General features: G+C 41.8%; 2 protein-coding genes across 9 annotated transcripts in view; one reads left to right on the top strand and one right to left on the bottom strand.

Annotated features, from left to right (window-relative positions):
- The window catches only part of RPAP3 (RNA polymerase II associated protein 3), a 38,077-nt gene extending 27,573 nt beyond the window's left edge, over positions 1-10,504 (bottom strand). Inside the window, exons 1-3 of one of the 7 annotated variants that reach the window (XM_039504299.1) lie at positions 10,425-10,504; positions 3,801-3,959; positions 1,908-2,048 (exon numbers count right to left, since the gene is read on the bottom strand). In XM_039504299.1, the coding sequence (XP_039360233.1) occupies positions 1,908-2,048; positions 3,801-3,953 (294 nt within the window). In that variant the 5' untranslated portion in view covers positions 3,954-3,959; positions 10,425-10,504. Of the gene's footprint in view, positions 1-1,907; positions 2,049-3,800; positions 3,963-9,743; positions 10,139-10,303 lie in introns of those variants that run through there. The other 6 variants (XM_039504316.1, XM_039504287.1, XM_039504292.1 and 3 more) reach the window with 6 other exon arrangements.
- A 24-nt stretch (positions 10,505-10,528) lies between these two features.
- On the top strand, positions 10,529-17,256 carry ATP23 (ATP23 metallopeptidase and ATP synthase assembly factor homolog). 2 transcript variants are annotated; one of them, XM_039504342.1, is made up of 7 exons: positions 10,647-10,786; positions 11,155-11,231; positions 12,802-12,847; positions 12,951-13,032; positions 13,973-14,110; positions 15,975-16,058; positions 16,710-17,256. In XM_039504342.1, exons 3-7 carry the CDS (start codon positions 12,831-12,833, stop codon positions 16,911-16,913), a joined length of 525 nt encoding a protein of 174 aa, XP_039360276.1. In that variant the 5' UTR covers positions 10,647-10,786; positions 11,155-11,231; positions 12,802-12,830; the 3' UTR covers positions 16,914-17,256. The 2 variants fall into 2 exon arrangements, with proteins under 2 accessions (XP_039360275.1, XP_039360276.1); XM_039504341.1 differs by lacking the exon at positions 11,155-11,231 and having other exon boundaries at positions 10,529-10,786.
- The last annotated feature ends 286 nt before the right edge of the window (positions 17,257-17,542 follow it).

Genomic DNA, 17,542 nt, shown 5'->3' with positions numbered 1-17,542 from the left:
AAATTGCATAAATTTGAAAATACACACCATAAATGTTTGAAATACAGAATTATTTTCTGTGACTAGAATATACCCATACTCCACAAAGTTCACGAAAAACCTTGAACTACCTGAATGTCCATTCTACATCAGGGATTTTAGATTCCTATTCAGGCTTCTCTACTCAAGAAAACATTTAAGCACATGCTTTAGTGCTTTTCTGAATTCAGGCCTTAATGAATTGTACAGCCTTTTGCAGCAGGGCTTGCAATGCCTGTTTAGAGACCACTCAATTTGTAATTCGTAATCCAAACCGTAACATTTAAATTGACAGTGATATAGGTTTTTCCATGATCATTTTTAAATTTGTAAGTGGCACAGTAAGTCATAATTAAATGGAAAGCTTTCACACACAGTTTTGATTATGAAATCGTGATTTGTTTCACAGTATTTCAGTGTATTCACTGCACTTAGTTTTAGTGAATCTCAGTTTACAATTTTGTACTTGGAAAAATTTATTAATATACGAACAAGATGTCTCTCTACACTTACCATGTCTCATTTAGTATACATACAGCCACGCTAAACCCACTATACAGCAAAGAAAAAGTTCACTCTTACAGGGAAATATTTGTCATCCCAAAAGCCCACTCCACACCCAATGCTTATTCAAACATTTTAATTGCTGATAACATGCTAAACCTCACAGATTCTGCCCTTTTCTGAATGTAAATAAAAGTGGGATGAGCTTAGTATCTTAATACTTATTCTATTGAGTATTTTATTTTTCTGATCAGATTAAAGTTTAAAAAAAGACCTTAAATACGGGACTCCCATCATAAGAAAGTTAATCAGTTATTTTTAAAACATAGCAAATATCTACCTCAAAGCTACAGAAACATTAAAAAATGTTACTCAAAGTAAATTTTTAAAAATAGCCATCCTCAAATCTCCAGCTTCTGTAAGCTGTTACTCCTTGTGTAAACCTAACTGTGTAGCATTAGTCAGACATATCCAATGAGAAACCTGAGACTAAAATTCATCAGAGGCATCCTATTCATATCCTGCAGGTTTCCATGCCTATTAAACACCATGCTGCTTTCACTTCAGGAACCTACTTAAGAGACACTACACTAGTAAGACTTCAGCTCCAAAACTTTCACAGGTTAAATGTGTTTGATTCCAAATAATTAACAGATTATATGCAGCCTTTACACAACAGCTTAATTCAATACACTTCTTGCATTGGTCTGGATGCTTACAATGTTAATAGCAGCACAAGCAGCATGAGCTCATGAACTCAGGGTTTGGCAGGTACTTCAAGAAACTATTTTCCAAATATTTTGTTTTAAAAACATATTCATCACAAAGGTTATTCACACATACTAGTAATAAACTGGGATGCCAAAAATGTTATTTTTATATATATATACACACTATATATGTGTGTGTGTATATATATATATATATATATATACACACACACACACACACACACACACCACCTTTAACCATAAAAAGTTACAACATATATGTTAAATATTTACCTCACATGCTCTTCTCCTATTCTGAACTACTTCGTGTAGAATTTTTTTTTTTTAATGTAAAATAAGAGACACTATTTTTAAAACCATTTTTTCTTAAAGACAAAAATTTAGCATATGAGCCAGAGCAGGGCGTATTCATTGTGGAATAATTCACACCTAATGTATTTTAAATAAATTATAGTATCCTATTTCACATCTTTTCAAGGACCAAAATGTAAGCTGTTTGGGGAAGGGAGTGTTATTTTCTGTTTTTACAATACCTAGTGCAACTGGGAACCAACCTAGCAGGCCTCTAGGCACTAATGCAATACAATATTAAGCAATAGTATCAATTATGCATGACACATGAGTTAAGCATACCATATGCCTGGAATAACGTACCACATCAAGCTTTCCCCATGCTTCATAGTCATAAGATTTTATCTTGTTTTTTTTGTTTTCCTCGGTGGTTTTCTTAGAAGGTACTTTAGCTGTGCTCTTCTTCTTTTTCCTATAAGCCTCATTTCGAATTGGTGGTAAATTCTAGGTAGAACAAACCGTTATTTCAGTATAGTTTTAACTTAATAAGTTAACAGAGAAAGAGCTATGAGATTTTTTTTTTCAGTTAAGATAGGATAATGTTTACAGTAAAATACTTTTTTTTAAAAACAAAGAATGATTGAAAACTGCATTTCTTAAAGATGAAGGCAGATTTAAGGTAGTACAGCTTTTGTTACTATCAGCACATGACTAGCTTTATCTTCTAAGACAAGGGTGGCCAACCTGAGCCGGAGAATTTACCAATGTACGTTGCCAAAGAGACACACTAATACGTCAGCAGCCCCCGCATCAGCTCCCCCTAAGCCCGATTCCCAGTGCCTCCCGCCCACTGGCAGCCCCGCCGATCAACACCTCTCCCTCCCTCCCTATCAGCTGTTTCATGGTGTGCAGGAGGCTCTGGGGGGTAGTGGGAGGAGCGAGGGCATAACAGGTATAGGGGAGGGAAGGGTTGAAGTGGGGACAGGGTCTGTGGCAGAGCCAGGGGTTGAGCAATGAGCACCCCCCAGCACATTGGAAAGTTGGCACCTGTAGCTCCAGCCCTGGAGTCAATGCCTATACAAGGAGCCGCATATTAACTTCTGAAGAGCCAGATGTGGCTCCGGAGCCACAGGTTGGCCACCCCTGTTCTAAGTGAATCTGTAAACTTTAATACTCAAAGTATTTTGAAAAATGAAAATCTTTGTAAATAAATGTATATGAAAGACTTTACAGTGTCACAATTCTGAAGTAAGATAGATTCAAGTTTAGTTTTAGATTAGGTTTCCCTGAATCCAAAACATTTTGAAGAAAACTGTTTGTCACCCAGCTTTGCAGCTCCACTCAAATAATGTTCATGCTGATGCTGCTCCACAAACTGACAAAGATTTTCCTTATGGATAATATAAATCTAACAAGATGCGTTCAAATGCAATATCAAAAATACACACATTAAGATGTTTACCAGGGTTGAACCTCTTTGTGACTATGTAAAACAAGATTCAGTTCATTTTTAGATTTGAATTTCAGACAAATAGATGTATAATATTTTGGATAAAAAGGAAAGAGGAACAAAAAAAACCCTAAACACTGTATATGCATGTTTGACTGGGAAAAGTGCTGATTCTGTAAATCTCCATGTATTTTCTTTCCTCTGAAACATTAAACATTTTAAAAGCCAGTGGTGTGTTTCATACCAATATTAATTATCCATGTTAGTGCAGAGGGTGAAACTCTGTCCTCACTGACATCAGTGGGAGTTATGTCATTTATTTCAATGGAGCCAGGATTCCACACAAAGTTATTCTGCACCGAAATAAACCATATACCTCCACATATTTTAGTGGTGGTTAAATTTTTACAGTTTTATACTGAAGCAGGGAGTTTTTACTTAATGCAGGGAGCCCTGTGATACCAATAGGACTTCTCAGAAGAGTACATCAAAGAGGATTTGGCCCAGCATAAAGAAATACTTTAAACATACAGCAGGGTAGCACTGCATGTACTTTGATCATACACGTTGCTGGTAAAAAAAAAAAAAATAAGGGGGGGTGAGGGGGTTAGGAGATAATGATCCTTAGTCTTTATGAAATATATTTGAGGAGCAGCAGTAATGTGTCCCATGACAATTAAAATGAGAATCACTTTGAATATTAATCTGTGCAAAGAAAAACAAAACTAAATGATAAATTATTAAACAAATACTATCATTTTTTATAAATAGCTGTGTTAATATTGAGACTGGACTCTTGAATTTACCTCTTCTGGGACACCACTCTGTTGCCTCAATTCAGAATCCATCTGCTTAACATCTTTTTCCCAGCTTTCTAATTCTCTCACAAAATCATGCAGCTCTTCAGCATTTTGCTTCATTTGCAGCTGTAGTTCTAGTGCTTTATTTGGTGAAGTCATTGTTACCTGTTGAATTTGGGGAAAAATAGGTTTTTGATGAGAATCAAAAGCATTTATTGAAGAAAACTAGTTTCAGTAAAATGAGAAAAAAAAAATCATGTCTGAACTCGACTAAACTACTTTGCATGCATGACTGAATCTTCCCACCAGTATGAGCAAGGCACTGTGAGAAAAAGTAAGGAGACGAGAAGAGAACAAGTTATTAAAATGAAAACAAAGTTATAACTTTTCTGACATACCATAACATTTCAAAAGAAAGAAACAAGTCATGTTTTTCATTATTATGGATACGGTGTATTGCGTCTTTAAGGAGCAAGTCAAGGATGTATCCAGAAGGTGACAACTATGTGATCTTGTATTAAAGGAAAGGTGCCTTCAATAATTTTTTAAAACATCAGTCACACCATCTTGTGTGAAGAAAAACAAGGAAATTGGCTTTTTAAAGTTAACATTTAACAAAAAATCTGCAACTATAAAATGTACTCATTCTATGGATGCTACCTCGTGTCTGTGTACGGGAAGGAAATTTGATCAATTTAATATTTTTAGGAAGGTTTAAATATGTACTTTCATTTTAACTACCAGGAAGGGGGAGGCTCCCAGAGGTGAACCGCAGCCACTGGTAACTGCTGGGGGCCATGCCTGCGGATGGTCAACATCAACAAAATGTCTTGCAACCCGCAATCATATTACCCTGATGGACCACAGGTTGCCCACCACTGCCACTACACCCTTGTCAGTTAGTAGCTGGTTTATGCCCTGAAATGTGGTTTTATCACTTACAGAAAAAATAAATATTGTTTACCCTATCCAACATCACTGTGGATGTTCAATATTTTTGAACCTTCTTAAATTCCAGGTCTCAGTTTGTGGTGATGCAAAACAAATAGTTGATTATTGTTCAACTGCTATGTAAAAAAGTATTTATTTTTATCAGTTTTAATTCTGTTTTCTTTACATTTAATTGTATATGCCCTTTGGTCCTGCATTGTGACAGAAGGTAAATAGAAATATCCAATTCACTGTCTCTGATTCCAGTCACTATTTTGTATATTAACATTATGTCCCCTGTTATTTTTATACTTTCTCAATTAGATACTACTAATCTCTTTACTCTTTCCACACCTTCAAGTTTTCAGAGTCCTAGACTCCTATTTCTGTTATATCTGTTCTGAGGCAGGATGACAAGAATTTAACATTAGATAGTCTTACCTAAAACAAAGATATTTTCATGATCATTAACGCACATTCTTTATACAGTGTAACTTTTTGCTTGCTTTTTTTTTGACCACTGCTGCACACTGAACAGATGCTCTTCTTGAGCTATCCTGAATGATGCCAAGGTCATTTTCCTAAATTGTTACAATGAATTTAGAACTCAGTGGAACATAGGAATTGCAGCATTGGATTAGCCCATGGTCTCGTATCCTGTCTCCAAAGTGACTGGCACCAGATGCTTCAGAGGAACTTCAAGAAACCCAGCAATAGACAGATATGGGATAATCTGTCTTCCATGAAGCTCTCATCCTAATCTGTAAAAATTGTTTTAAACCTATAAAAATGAAGTTTTATATCCCTTCTTATTTTTTGGTAACCATTAACTATTATAAACTCTGGATAGTCTTGCTATCTGTTTAAATATCTTTGAATCCTGCTAATTTCTTGGCCTAAGTGACATCCTGTGTCAATGAGGTCCATAATCTAATTATGTGTTGTGCGAAAAAAAATATCTTAGTACTGAAATTTGGCACCCTTCTGTTTCTCTTGTTCTTGCTATTCTATAGCCTGTTCCTTATGCTTCCTAACATCTTGTTTGTTTTTTTGCAAATGGGCAGAGGTCTTCATTGAGCTGAGCACACCAATGCTCAGGTCCCTTTCCAGCATTGATCCTGTTAATTTAGAACCCTGTAAAGTGTACTAGCATGTTTAAGAGTTTGGAGGATAGGGGCCTAAGCAAAAAACTTGGAATTCCTTTGCATATTAAAGTCTCTATTCATACATCTCAACCTGCAGAGGACAATAAGAGATATTAATTAGGGAAGCCTTTAACCAGGTGAACACAGTAAGGATCCTTTCTGAACAAAGTATGATATTTTGGCTTCTTATTCCTCAGGCATGTGCTGAAAAGACATGCTGCTAAAATTAATGTATACAGTTACCTACATAAGGGAAGTGGGGAGGAAAGGATGCTCTGTGGTGGACCAGTCACTAGACTGGGAGTGTCACAGGCTTTAAGGTCAGACAGGATCATCATGATGATAATTCTGACCTCCTGCACATTGCAGGCCACAGAACCTCACCCACCCACTGAAACAGACCCCCCCCCCACCCACCCTTTGGCTGAGTTACTGAAATCCTCAAATCATGCTTTAAAGCAAGGGTAGGCAACCTATGGCATGCCTGCCAAAGGCAGCATGTGGACTGATTTTCAGTGACACTCACTGCCTGGGTCCTGGCCACCGGTCCGAGGGGCTCTGCATTTTAATTTAATATTAAATGAAGCTTCTTAAACATTTTAAAAACCTTATTTACTTTACATACAACAATAGTTTAGTTATATATTATAGACTTATAGAAAGAGACCTTCTAAAAATGTTAAAATGTATTACTGGCACGCGAAACGTTAAATTAGAGTGACTAAATGAAGACTCGGCACACCACTTCTGAAAGGATGCCAACCCCTGAGTTAGACCCTGATCATATGGGCAAGACCCACCAGGCAGATACCCGGGAAAGAATTATCTGTATTAATTCAGAACCCACCCCATCTAGTGTCCTATCTCCAGCCATTGGCCAACTGCCAGTAGCAAAAATCCCCAAGGGCCACATGCCATTGTAGGCTGTTCTGTCATAGAAGTCCCCACTGCTCCCCTGAGCTGTTCCAGAACTTCACTTCTCTGATGGTTAGAAACCTTTGCCTAACTGCCTTTGCCTAAACTTGTTGATGGCCAGTTTATATCCATTTGTTCTTGTGTCCACATAGGCACTTAATTAAAATAACTCCTCCCCCTCCCTCTTATCTAGTCAGGAGACCTAGATTCAATTCATAGCTCTGCCACAGACTTCCTGTGCAATCTTGGGCAAGTCACTTACACCTTGATCCACAAAGGTACTTGAGTGCACTTAAAATTCAGCTTTAGGCACCTAAAACCCAGTTTTAAACTCCACCATGATCCACAAAACTCCCACCAAACCCCACTGGCGACTAAGCGCACGTGGTGCCTAAGTTTACAGGTTCCCTCTGCATCTAAATTTCCACCTCTGGGAACTTACACTGCTGCCTCACTCTCGGCATCTAGATGCCTAATGGTGCACAAACTGCGAAAAGATAGGCATTCATCTGCCTATCTTGTGTGCAGAGCCCAATCCAGTAGGTGGACTGAGGGTACCCATCAGATCAGGTCCCATTCAAAATCTGCTAGGAGGAGGAGTTTTCTTACAATATTTAGTCCAGTGGTCACCTGAGATGTGAATGATCCAGGTTCAATTCCTCGCTCTGCCAGATTGGGAGGAAGGATCTGACATCTCAGGAAGATGCTCTAATCACTAAGCAATGGGATATTTTGATGTGAGGTGTGATGCAGTATGCAAGCCAAAGGATATAAAAGGCAGCTGCATTTTATCTTCAATCCTGCTTCTTACCTCTGGAGTAAATTCTTTGCAAACTGAAGTTCTGAACAAAGGACTGAATAACCCAGCCAAGCTTTGGATGAGTTCCAGATAGGGATGTAAATATCATTTTAAAAAGTACCTGTTTAAACTATAAAAATTATATTGGTTAACCATTTAACCGGTTAACCAATTTGGCCCTCACAATGCCTAGGAAGACGTGTCTCCCCTTCCGCTTGCCCCGGACAGATGGGGAAGGGCGGCGGGGGGGGAGGAGGAGGGTGCAGGACACAACAGGCCTAGCCAGGAGAGCTTTGGGCAGTTGAGGGGGCACAGCACGCTCCTTGCATCCTCACTAACCAGGAAAAGGGAGAGGAGCCCCAGGAATCTAGTTTGTCCTGATGCAGCCTCCACAGATGCTCCATGCCATTCCAGTAGCAGCTTCCTTTCCCTTCAATTATCAGTCAAAGCACCAACCAGCACACCGTCCGCCTCCGCAGCTGAACCCCTTCCAGTGGCACGGGGGGAGGCCGGGGCCTACTTTACCCCCCAATGGGGCATGCAGCCCCTGCCCCCCTCCCCAGCCTAAACGCACTCCCCCTGCCAGGCTGGCCGGCCCTGCAAAGCCCCCAGACCAGCAGTTTCCTTGTCCTGCTTACCTGCGCTGCCAGGCGTTTCCTGGCCTAGCCTAGCAAGCAGTATCCTTCCACAAGGGTCCTCACCCCTAGGTCTGTGCAAGTATTTCCCCTGAGGTCCGTGGGGCTGGAGGGACTGTTTTTGAAAACTAAACCAGGACCTTCCTCACTGCTGGGGCAAAGACCCCGCTGGGCTAGAGCGTTAATATCAACGTGGCCCCCTTAATAGGAGGCTGGGCTCCCAGTGATCTCTCATGATGCCCGCCCCTTCCTGATGCCATACCCACCTCTTGCCAGCATCCCAAATGGCATCTCTGCTGCAGAAGAACCTGCTTGAGATCTGAATGCAGGCCCCGGCCCCCAGCAAGAACTTCTACCAGCTGATTGGAAGCAGATGGGTGAATGATGGAGGGTTAACAGTCAGACTAATACTTATTGGTTTATCGTTTAATATTTTACATCCCTAATTCCAGAGGGACTTTCAAGCCAGCAATTTCACCAATATTGCTAAAGACCTGATATAAGGACTTTGAAGTCTTATGTATGTATCTGACTACTTGGACCATTTAGCAACTCTCTTCTTGTTCTTTTCTAATAAACCTTTAGTTTTAGATACTGAAAGATTGCCTGGCAACGTGGTATTTTGGATAAGATCCAAACTAATATTGGCCTGGTAATGTGACTGGCCCTTTGGGGTTCAGAAGAACATTTTGTATAGTGAGCAGAGTTTTTAAATAACTCCTTTAAATAATTCCTTACTGGAATACAATAAAGGGAACTGTATAATTCCCCCCAGTTTCTTGTTAACCAGTGTGGGGAATCAGAACAGTTTGGTTGGTGAGTCTAACATCAGAGTTCGCCACCATTTTTGAGAGCATCTGCTCTCCTTTTCGCAGCCTGCCCTAACTTTGGCATTTTCAGTGCTGGCTACCATAGGCACATCAGGTCACATGAGGCACCCTCAATCTCTACAGTGGTAGCTGCTCAGCTTTGGATAAATACTTAAATAATCATTGGAGCAGGGAGGCTGGACCCAAGATCTCCTGGGGTGCCCTACCAGTTTATAGAGTCTGTCCATTTTCTCTGTGGCCCAATGGCTATTTAAGCATTGATTCAAAGTGGAGCAGCTTCAACAGAGAAGACTAAGAGCACTCATCTGATTACTTCAAAAGATGGGTTCTTGGCTACAGATCACTAGCTGAGACAGGTGCCTCCTCACTGCCCAAACTGAGGCACCTACCCCTGTGAGAGCAACTAAGCTTAGGGGACACACCCCACTGGCTATTTCAGGCAGGTTTTGCTTTCCTAGCATGCTGGCTCTGTAGCTCAGTGACTCTCAACCTTTTCCAAACAACTGTGTACCCCATTCAGGAGTCTGATTTGTCTTGCATAACCCAACTTTCAACTCATTTAAGAACTACTTGCTTACAAAATCAGACAGAAAAATACAAAACAGTCACAGCTCATTGTTAGTGAAAAATTGCTGACTTTCTCATTTTTATCTAATTATAAAATAAATCAACTGGAATATAAAATTTATACTTACACTTTAGTGTACAGTATAGAGAGCAGTATAAACAAGTATTAATTTGTAGTTACATCGCTAGTGCTTTTTATGTAGCCTCTTGTAAAACTAGACAAATCTCTAGATGAGTTGATTTCCCTCCCCCCGAAGACCTCCGCGTACCCCTGGTTGAGAACCACTGGTGTAGATCACAGTTTCAGGTGCCTAACTCTCCCATACATCGCTGCGGCGTCTAGGCACCTGGCTCGGTGGCCCCCAGTGCTGTTCCTAGGGCGCTCGGCGTTGCAACGCTGAAGTGCCTTTGTTGACCCCAGGCCTTACTCTCTCCCTGCCTCAGTTCCCCACCTACAGACTGGCCAGCAGCGCCGCGCACAGCCCGCTGGTGCCCCGAGGGGCTCAGCCGCTGCCCTGACGAGGGCGGGAAAAGGGGCAGGCCAGGGGCCTGGCGCCTCACGTGCCCCCAGCAAACGTGGCTGCTCGGGCTCATGCCCCGACAGGCGCCCCCCGCAAGGAGCCCAGGGACCCAGCCGCCCCGCCCCCGGCCAGGTTGAAACGGCCGCCTCGCGCCCTCCAGACCCCACCTTGCGCCGGGTGCCGCCTCCTCCTGCCGCCGCTAGCGCCGCAAACAGAGTCACCCGCGCGCCTAGTGACGGGGCCTTGGCCCAGCTGCCGCCCGCGCAGCCCCGCTCCGCGACCACTCACCCCAAGCGACCGTTACCTCTGGTGTCATGGCCGACAGCGCCGCCCCTCGGCTCGCAGCACGTGGTGCGCAGCCGGCCCTGTGATTGGCGGGGCGGGGCGGGGCGGGGGTTGACCTCTGCCCGGGAACGGTCGCTGCCGGGGGCATGTCTCGAGCCGGCCTGTGAGCGCCCGGGAAACCGAGCCCATGGACCGGAGCGAGCCGCGGCCGCCACCGCAGGAGGTGGCCGAGGGGGAGGATTTCGGTTACCGGCTCTTCCCGGAGCGGCGCAGCGAGGCCAAGCCGCAGCGCAGCTTCCTGTCCACCAGCCTCTTCACCTTCAACCACAAGTGCCAGCTGATGCTGAAGATCGCCCTGGACACAAGTAGGCACCGCGGGGGGCGCCCGGGCCCTGTGGCCGCGGCGGGGTCGGCTCTGAGCGCGGGGTTCCAGGGGCCCGCCAGGCCGGGGGCGCAGAGCTTCTCCGCCGGGGCCGGGTGTAATTTGCTGCCCGTAGCAGTTACCGATATTAAACTGCTCTCTGGCCTAATCGCCCCGGGACAGGGGTAGCGAACTGTAGCCAGTAGCACTTACTGATCTGTGAGGTGGTTCTTATTTGCTGACTTGTCCTAACCTGAGACTGGTGTGGGATGGAGGCAGAGTCTTCAGCTTCCAGGCGACCCCGCCTGGTGTGCATAAGTATCAATTGCTTCTTTACAGAGTGAGGTCATTTAAACATCATTTATTTTGCAGCTTCATTTACTGTGCTAACAAAACATAGCAACTGCAATACTAGAAACACAGACGTCATTGCTAAAACTACTTAGCAAGTACGTATACTTATTTTCAATGAGTATTTGTTATTAAAATATACATTTAAATATCACCGTGACAAGCATCTGCACAATAACTAAGGTAAATGATGAAGTGCTAAGATCAGTGGGCAAACTTTGAAGCCCAAGGACCACATCTGGGTATGGAAATTGTATGGCGGGCCATGAATGCTCACAAAATTGGGGTTGGGGTGCAGGAGGGGGTGAGGGTTCTGGCTGGCGTGCGGACTCTGGGGTGGGGGCAGCCAGGCCTCGGTGTGCCGGGTGTGGGGGGCGTTCACTGCCAGTGGCTCTCCGTCCCTGCTGCTCCTGGCGGAGGCGCAGCTAGGCAGCTCTGCAAGCAGGCATGTGCCACACTGCCTCTGTCTGCAGGCGCTGCCCCCCGCAGCTCCCATTGGCCACAGTTCCCGGCCAATGGGCTGGAAGCCACAGAGTTAGCACTCGGGGATGGGGGACAGAGGCAGCGTGCCTGCAGAGCCATCTGGCCGTGCTTCCGCCAGCAACAGCTGGAGTGGGGAACTGCTTGCGGGGAACCGCCAGAGGTGAGTGCCCCCATCCGGCACCCTGCGCCCCAACTCCCTGCCCCAAACTTCCTCTGCCCCACAGTCCCTTCCGTACCCCAGCCCCCTGCTGGCCCCACACCAACTGCACTATAAATTGGACTTTCAGTGCAGATCAGAAATGCTGGTTTATAGAGCTGGCTGGCTTGTGAAGTGCTTGATAAAAGAGCTTTTACTGTACTGATCTTGGCAGTGCAGTGGGCGGAGATGGGGGGACATTTGGAGTTTTTTGGCATCTGTAAAGATGTAGGAATTGGTGTAATTGTGAGTAACTCGATGTTTCTGTTAAAGTGATAACCTCTTAAAAGCTTCTTCATTGTTCTTGGGCTTTTGTCTGGCTATGTAACATTCCTTGTTCATCTTCCATATCTGCACTAATTCTGGCTAAGTAAATTAAGAAAATAACCTTCCAGAAGTGGCTGCTATATGTTCTTTTTACCCAGAAGGCCTTTTTCTGTAGATTGAGAGCATATGCTAACTCTACACTTAGGCTCCGTTATTATACACTGAAGCTGGGTGTACACCACAAGTGCTACAGCTCTGTAGTATAGACACTTACTACAGTATCGGAAAGGGACTTTTCTCATTGTTGTAGTAAATCCACCTCTCTGAGAGGCCACAGCTAGGTCGACCAAAGTTTTAGCATAATGTCAGGCCAGACCTCCACCTAAGTTCTGTACAGGACTCAGAAGTACTGGCCTCTATACAAGCATTTGCTATTTAAATAATATCTGTGTGCTCTGCAGTGAATTGAGCATTGTATGGCTTTGAATGTCATTTTTTTTATTAATCTGAATTGGGACAATTGTAAATTGACTTTTTCATCCAGTGCTTTTTCAAAGAAAGTCACAATGCACTTAGTTTAAGATGCAGTGTTACTTCATCACCATATAATTATTAATTGCATAAATCTCACTTTGTAATTTATCTTGTATAATAAATAACTGAACTTTACTTGCTGTACAAAACTTTGTGTAGAGAAATTGATTGCAGCACTGTTTTTCTAGGTCCATATGCTCAACTTCTTCTTGATGCTATGAAGCAGTCTGGCTGGTAGGTCAACCTCTGACTTCTGTGTTCTATATTGACTTCTATAGTGATCCTTAGCAATCTTATTTAAAACTTGCCTCTAACTTCATACTTCTTGACCTTTCAGCACTGTTTATAAAGATCGTCACTTTGCCTGTGAAGACTGTGATGGGTGTGTCAGTGGAGGTTTTGATTCTGCAACATCACAGGTGGGCGTTGATTTTTTGACTGTCTTAATAGCCTATAAAGTGAAAAAGGAGATTGCAAGAACATGTATTTATAATCAGAATCAGATATTTAAATAGTGTTGGAAGTTTTATTTAAATCCACGAAAGAAAGTTAACCTTAAAATCTGGTAGATTCATGCTTGTGCTTAGATACTGATGCTTCTTTGTAAAGTGCTTTGAGCTCTGCTAATGAAAAGCAGTATGTAAGAGTTATTATTTGGAGATAACACCATTAATATTAGTACACCACAGGTTGAAGTGATGGTTAATGGAGAAAAATAGTGGGATCCTCAGTGATGCAGATGACCTGCCTGGGATCTTTGAGGGATTATAGGATAAATATAAAATGAAAGAATTAGGGTTAGCTTAAATTTGTTTAAGAAAATATGAGTTAAAGATTCCTTTAAGTCGGGGAAAAAAGGGCTTCGTTGTGTGGACGGGTCCAGGCTTAAATCGAGGTAACGCTGCTAAATTTGACTTAAAATCGTAATGTAGACCAGGCCTTAGTCTTGCTTTAAGTACAGGGGACTGGACTAGATAACCTACTGAGGTCTCTTCCAGTCCTACGCGTGTATGATTCAATGATTATGGCTCTAAGAACCCCTGGGTTTAGGCCATTTGTAAGTATCTTGATCAAATGCTTGTAAAATGTTTTTTGTTGTTGTTTTACTATGGGGATATAGTATAGGTCTTATTAGTTAGGCTTTTAGGCATGTTTAGAGCAATTGTATAAATACCATTTGACCTTTGAATTTAATAAAGAAATTATGGTTAAGTTAGTGTTGTAGTGGTTGCCTGCATAAATAATTCCAACAGATAAGGAGAAATTGAAAGCCAGTAATACTGTTCAAAGCTAGTATACTCTTGCAATGAAAATTCCTTTAGAAGAAAGTTAAAGACTTCCTATATTTTTGTTCTACAGATTGTTCTATGCCAGAACAATATTCATCAACAATCCCATATGAACCGAGTAGTTACACATGAACTGATTCATGCTTTTGATCACTGTCGTGCACATGTTGACTGGTTCAGCAATGTCAAACATTTAGCCTGTTCAGAGGTAAGTCAATGTGCTTGTCACACATGAGTACACTTCTTTCTTGAGTCTGAGTGTTACTTACTGGTGGTTATTAGAGGTTTTGGTGCTAAGCCAAACATTCTGTTTAACACCTTTCTTCAGTATAACACCTTTCTTCATCCCTTTTTTGTTCTTTTGTTTGTTCATTCTAGAGACCAGATTTGTTCAAAGTACAAGTTGAAATACTATGTTTTGGAGTTTAACAAACAAATGTAATACATAATACGTATTTATCTGCTTCTGATACGTAATTAAGTGAGCATTATCACGTTTCAATAGCTACAGAATAAAAGTGTATAGATGATAGTACAGTATTTATAAAGTTCCTTTTTCTACAAATATTGATATTTTGCATAATCTTCATAGTAGTATATTAGAGTTCAAAAGTAAGGTTATTAACAAAAGTGACTCTTCCTGTAAAAATATTTACATATTATTTCATTGACTGTAGCCTTAATAATCATAAACCTCTGTTCATGACACTCTAATCCTTTCCTGGAGAGTAGTTATTACCAGATCATTATTGAGTGGCACATAGTTGCTTGTGTAGCACGGAGAACTTGATAGATTATGAAACGAAACTAAGCTACTTACACAGGTTACTAATAGTTCATTTTGGAATATGAACTAGAATTATGTGAAGTATATTTCCATGTAAATGTCATCTTTGTAATTTTGAAAAAGTAGAAAATTTCCTCACCGTAACAAAAAAAATTATTCTATGCCAATAAAGATAATGTAAATATATAGAGTTAAATGGTGTCTGTGTCATTTTAGCTTAAAACGTTTAGGAATACTTTCCAAGAAATGTAAAGAATGATATCTGGAGTTGATAGCAGAAACTTACAGGTTTCATTGTAAAAACTGCAGATTCGTTTCAGTGATCTGCTGTAATGTATTTGCTACAAAAAGGTCGGATTTTATAAAAGTACATAAAATTGTATCTCATACAAGATTTAACATAAGATTGGGCTCATGCTTTTTTGGGAATTGCTTGTTTGTACTTTTTGGCCCATTTTTTGTGTCCAAACAACTTTTGCCCTTTCAATCTTTTTTTAAATTCACCATTACAAATACTAGCTTTTTCCTCTTGTGAAACAATGATTTGTTTTTTTTTTTCTACACTTGATTTCCATAATTTTTTTTTTTTTTTTAATTTAAACTACTAGAGCATCGTTTCCCATCACAGAAGGTAGGCTATACCAGGGAAGTCCCAGACTAGTCTGGAGGAGGGAGAGAAAGTGCAAGGAAGAGGAAGAGAACATTGAGGGCTAGAGAAATGTGCATGACTCTACGTCTGTACTTCTCTTAATGCAGCTGTGTTCCTGCTACTGTGGAAGATGCAGCAGGTGGTTCTTTGAAAGCCACTTGCCTGCCTTCCGTGCTCTTACAGCAGCCCCTAATGCAGATGGCAACACGAGCATCTCACAGGGTTTTCAAGTTTAAGCAGTGCCTCACAGATCTAATTTTTTCTTCTACTCCCTGATCACTCATTTCAGCTGCAAGAGCATGTTTGACTTGGCCCCCCGGAGTCACCAGTGGATATTCCGTCCAGAACAATATGTAGCCTTGTATAGAATTTAGTGGTGGTGGGGGGGTTACTATGAAAAGAAAAAAGCAAAAAAGTACAGGAGAGAACAAAATCAGGGGAAAAGATGGTGGTCAATGAACCATGCCCTGGCATAGCTAACACCAAGAGGGCAAAGAAGAGTTCAGTCTTCCCCAGTTCAGCACAATGAGGGAGAATCCACGAGAAAAATACTGGAAACTACTTCATTATATTATGAATTACTGTAATGCTCTGACTTTTCCATTTATTTTCTGTGGTCTTTTGTTTTCATGATAGATTCGAGCTGCTAATCTCAGTGGAGACTGCTCACTCATAAATGAAATGACCAGATTTAAATTTGGATTAAAACAGCACCATCAGGTAAAGAAGACTGTGCCTTGTAGATAATGCTGACTTATGTTAAGGAACAGTACAGTATGGCTTTGGACTTTATTATTGTAGTCCATCAAGCAATACACCACCTCCTATTAAATTCCTAGCCACAATCTTACCACAGGAAAACGAGTAGATGACTGGAAATCATTTTAATCTTTTGTATAACTTTTTATATTGCCCACCTACCCATCCACCCATTCATATCTGACTTTCCCCTCCCACTCCCCCAAACCCACATTTTTCCCTCCAGCTCCCTCATCTTCAGTCCTTTTCTTCTCTGCCTCTCTTAGCTTCCCCTTCAAGCCATCCCTACATCTGTTTGTCTAAGTTGCCTCCATATGACTGCCCCACACTCCCCAACTCCCCACCCACCTCCATCAGCTCACCCCTGTATTTGAGGTGTTGGCTGTCATTCTTGTCAATTTCATGGTTCCATCTGGAAAGCTGGAGTGAGTGGGAGGCTCCCGCTGGGGAGCTGAGAGCCATGGGGCTCCCTGAGCTCCTAGTGGTGAGCCAAGAGCGCAGGGAGCTGAGAGCCCAGGTAGGGAGCTGATAGCTGGTGGGGGGAAAAACAGTTTATAACTTGACCTTAAATCCTCAATCGTAACTACAATTTTTTTCCCCCATTTCTCTTAGACCTGTGTACGAGACAGAGCCATTCGCTCCATTTTGGCTGTTAGAAAAGTTAGCAAAGAAACAGCAGAAAAAGCTGTGGATGGAGTTTTTGACTCCTGTTTCAATGATCATGAACCATTCGGAAGAGTCCCACACAGTAAATCAGATGCCAAGTATGCTTACAGAAACTTTCAGAACCGGGATCGATATTATGCAAATTTGTAAAGGTGACTGTTAATCATTAGCAGTGCTGTCACACTGAAAACACAGCAGGTATGCCTGGTGCTGGTGGAGAGAGGAAATTCTGGCAAGTAAACTACAGTTTTGTATGGAAAGCTTACACAAAAGCCAAGTTCCCCTGATGAGTTAGAAATAATCCGAGTAAATGAACAAGAGCTGTAAACCATGTATTTCCTTGCCTGTTTTTCAATGTTTCTTTTGACATATCAAATTTTTAATCCACACATTTCAATTCTTGTGTAAATCTGCTCAGTCCAATTAAGAATGTTTCAAAATGTCTTTTCTCTTTACTGAATAAAGTGATCTAAGATGTTCAGATTTTTACAAATTGTGTTGTGTAGCTATGTCTGCATATAATACTGAAAATTGAGCATTCCTTTTTCAAAGTGGGTACCTAAAGTCAGGATCTTAAATCAACATATGGGCACTTAAGGCTAGGTCCACAAAAGGGATTTAGGTGCTTAACTGCTGCTTCAGGGCATAAGTCCAATATTTAGATCCTCAAAACCTCTGCTTAGGCACCTAAATTTTTGCTGGTAGGCAGCAGTGCCCATGCTCAAATTTTGACACTCAACACCTAAGCCCTGTCAGGATTCACAAAGGAGGCATTCCCC

Source organism: Mauremys reevesii, linkage group 1 (genome assembly GCF_016161935.1).
Source record: "Mauremys reevesii isolate NIE-2019 linkage group 1, ASM1616193v1, whole genome shotgun sequence".
Taxonomy (NCBI): domain Eukaryota; kingdom Metazoa; phylum Chordata; order Testudines; family Geoemydidae; genus Mauremys; species Mauremys reevesii.
This window is presented reverse-complemented; position numbering and strand designations above follow the sequence as displayed.

Excerpts from the sequence above, each read along its gene's own strand:
- ATP23 (XM_039504341.1), top strand. The coding sequence starts at position 10,609 with ATGGACCGGAGCGAGCCGCGGCCGCCACCGCAGGAGGTGGCCGAGGGG. Across the intron at positions 12,848-12,950 it reads GCTATGAAGCAGTCTGGCTG|CACTGTTTATAAAGATCGTC; the intron begins GTAGGTCAACCT and ends TTGACCTTTCAG. Across the intron at positions 13,033-13,972 it reads TTGATTCTGCAACATCACAG|ATTGTTCTATGCCAGAACAA; the intron begins GTGGGCGTTGAT and ends TTTGTTCTACAG.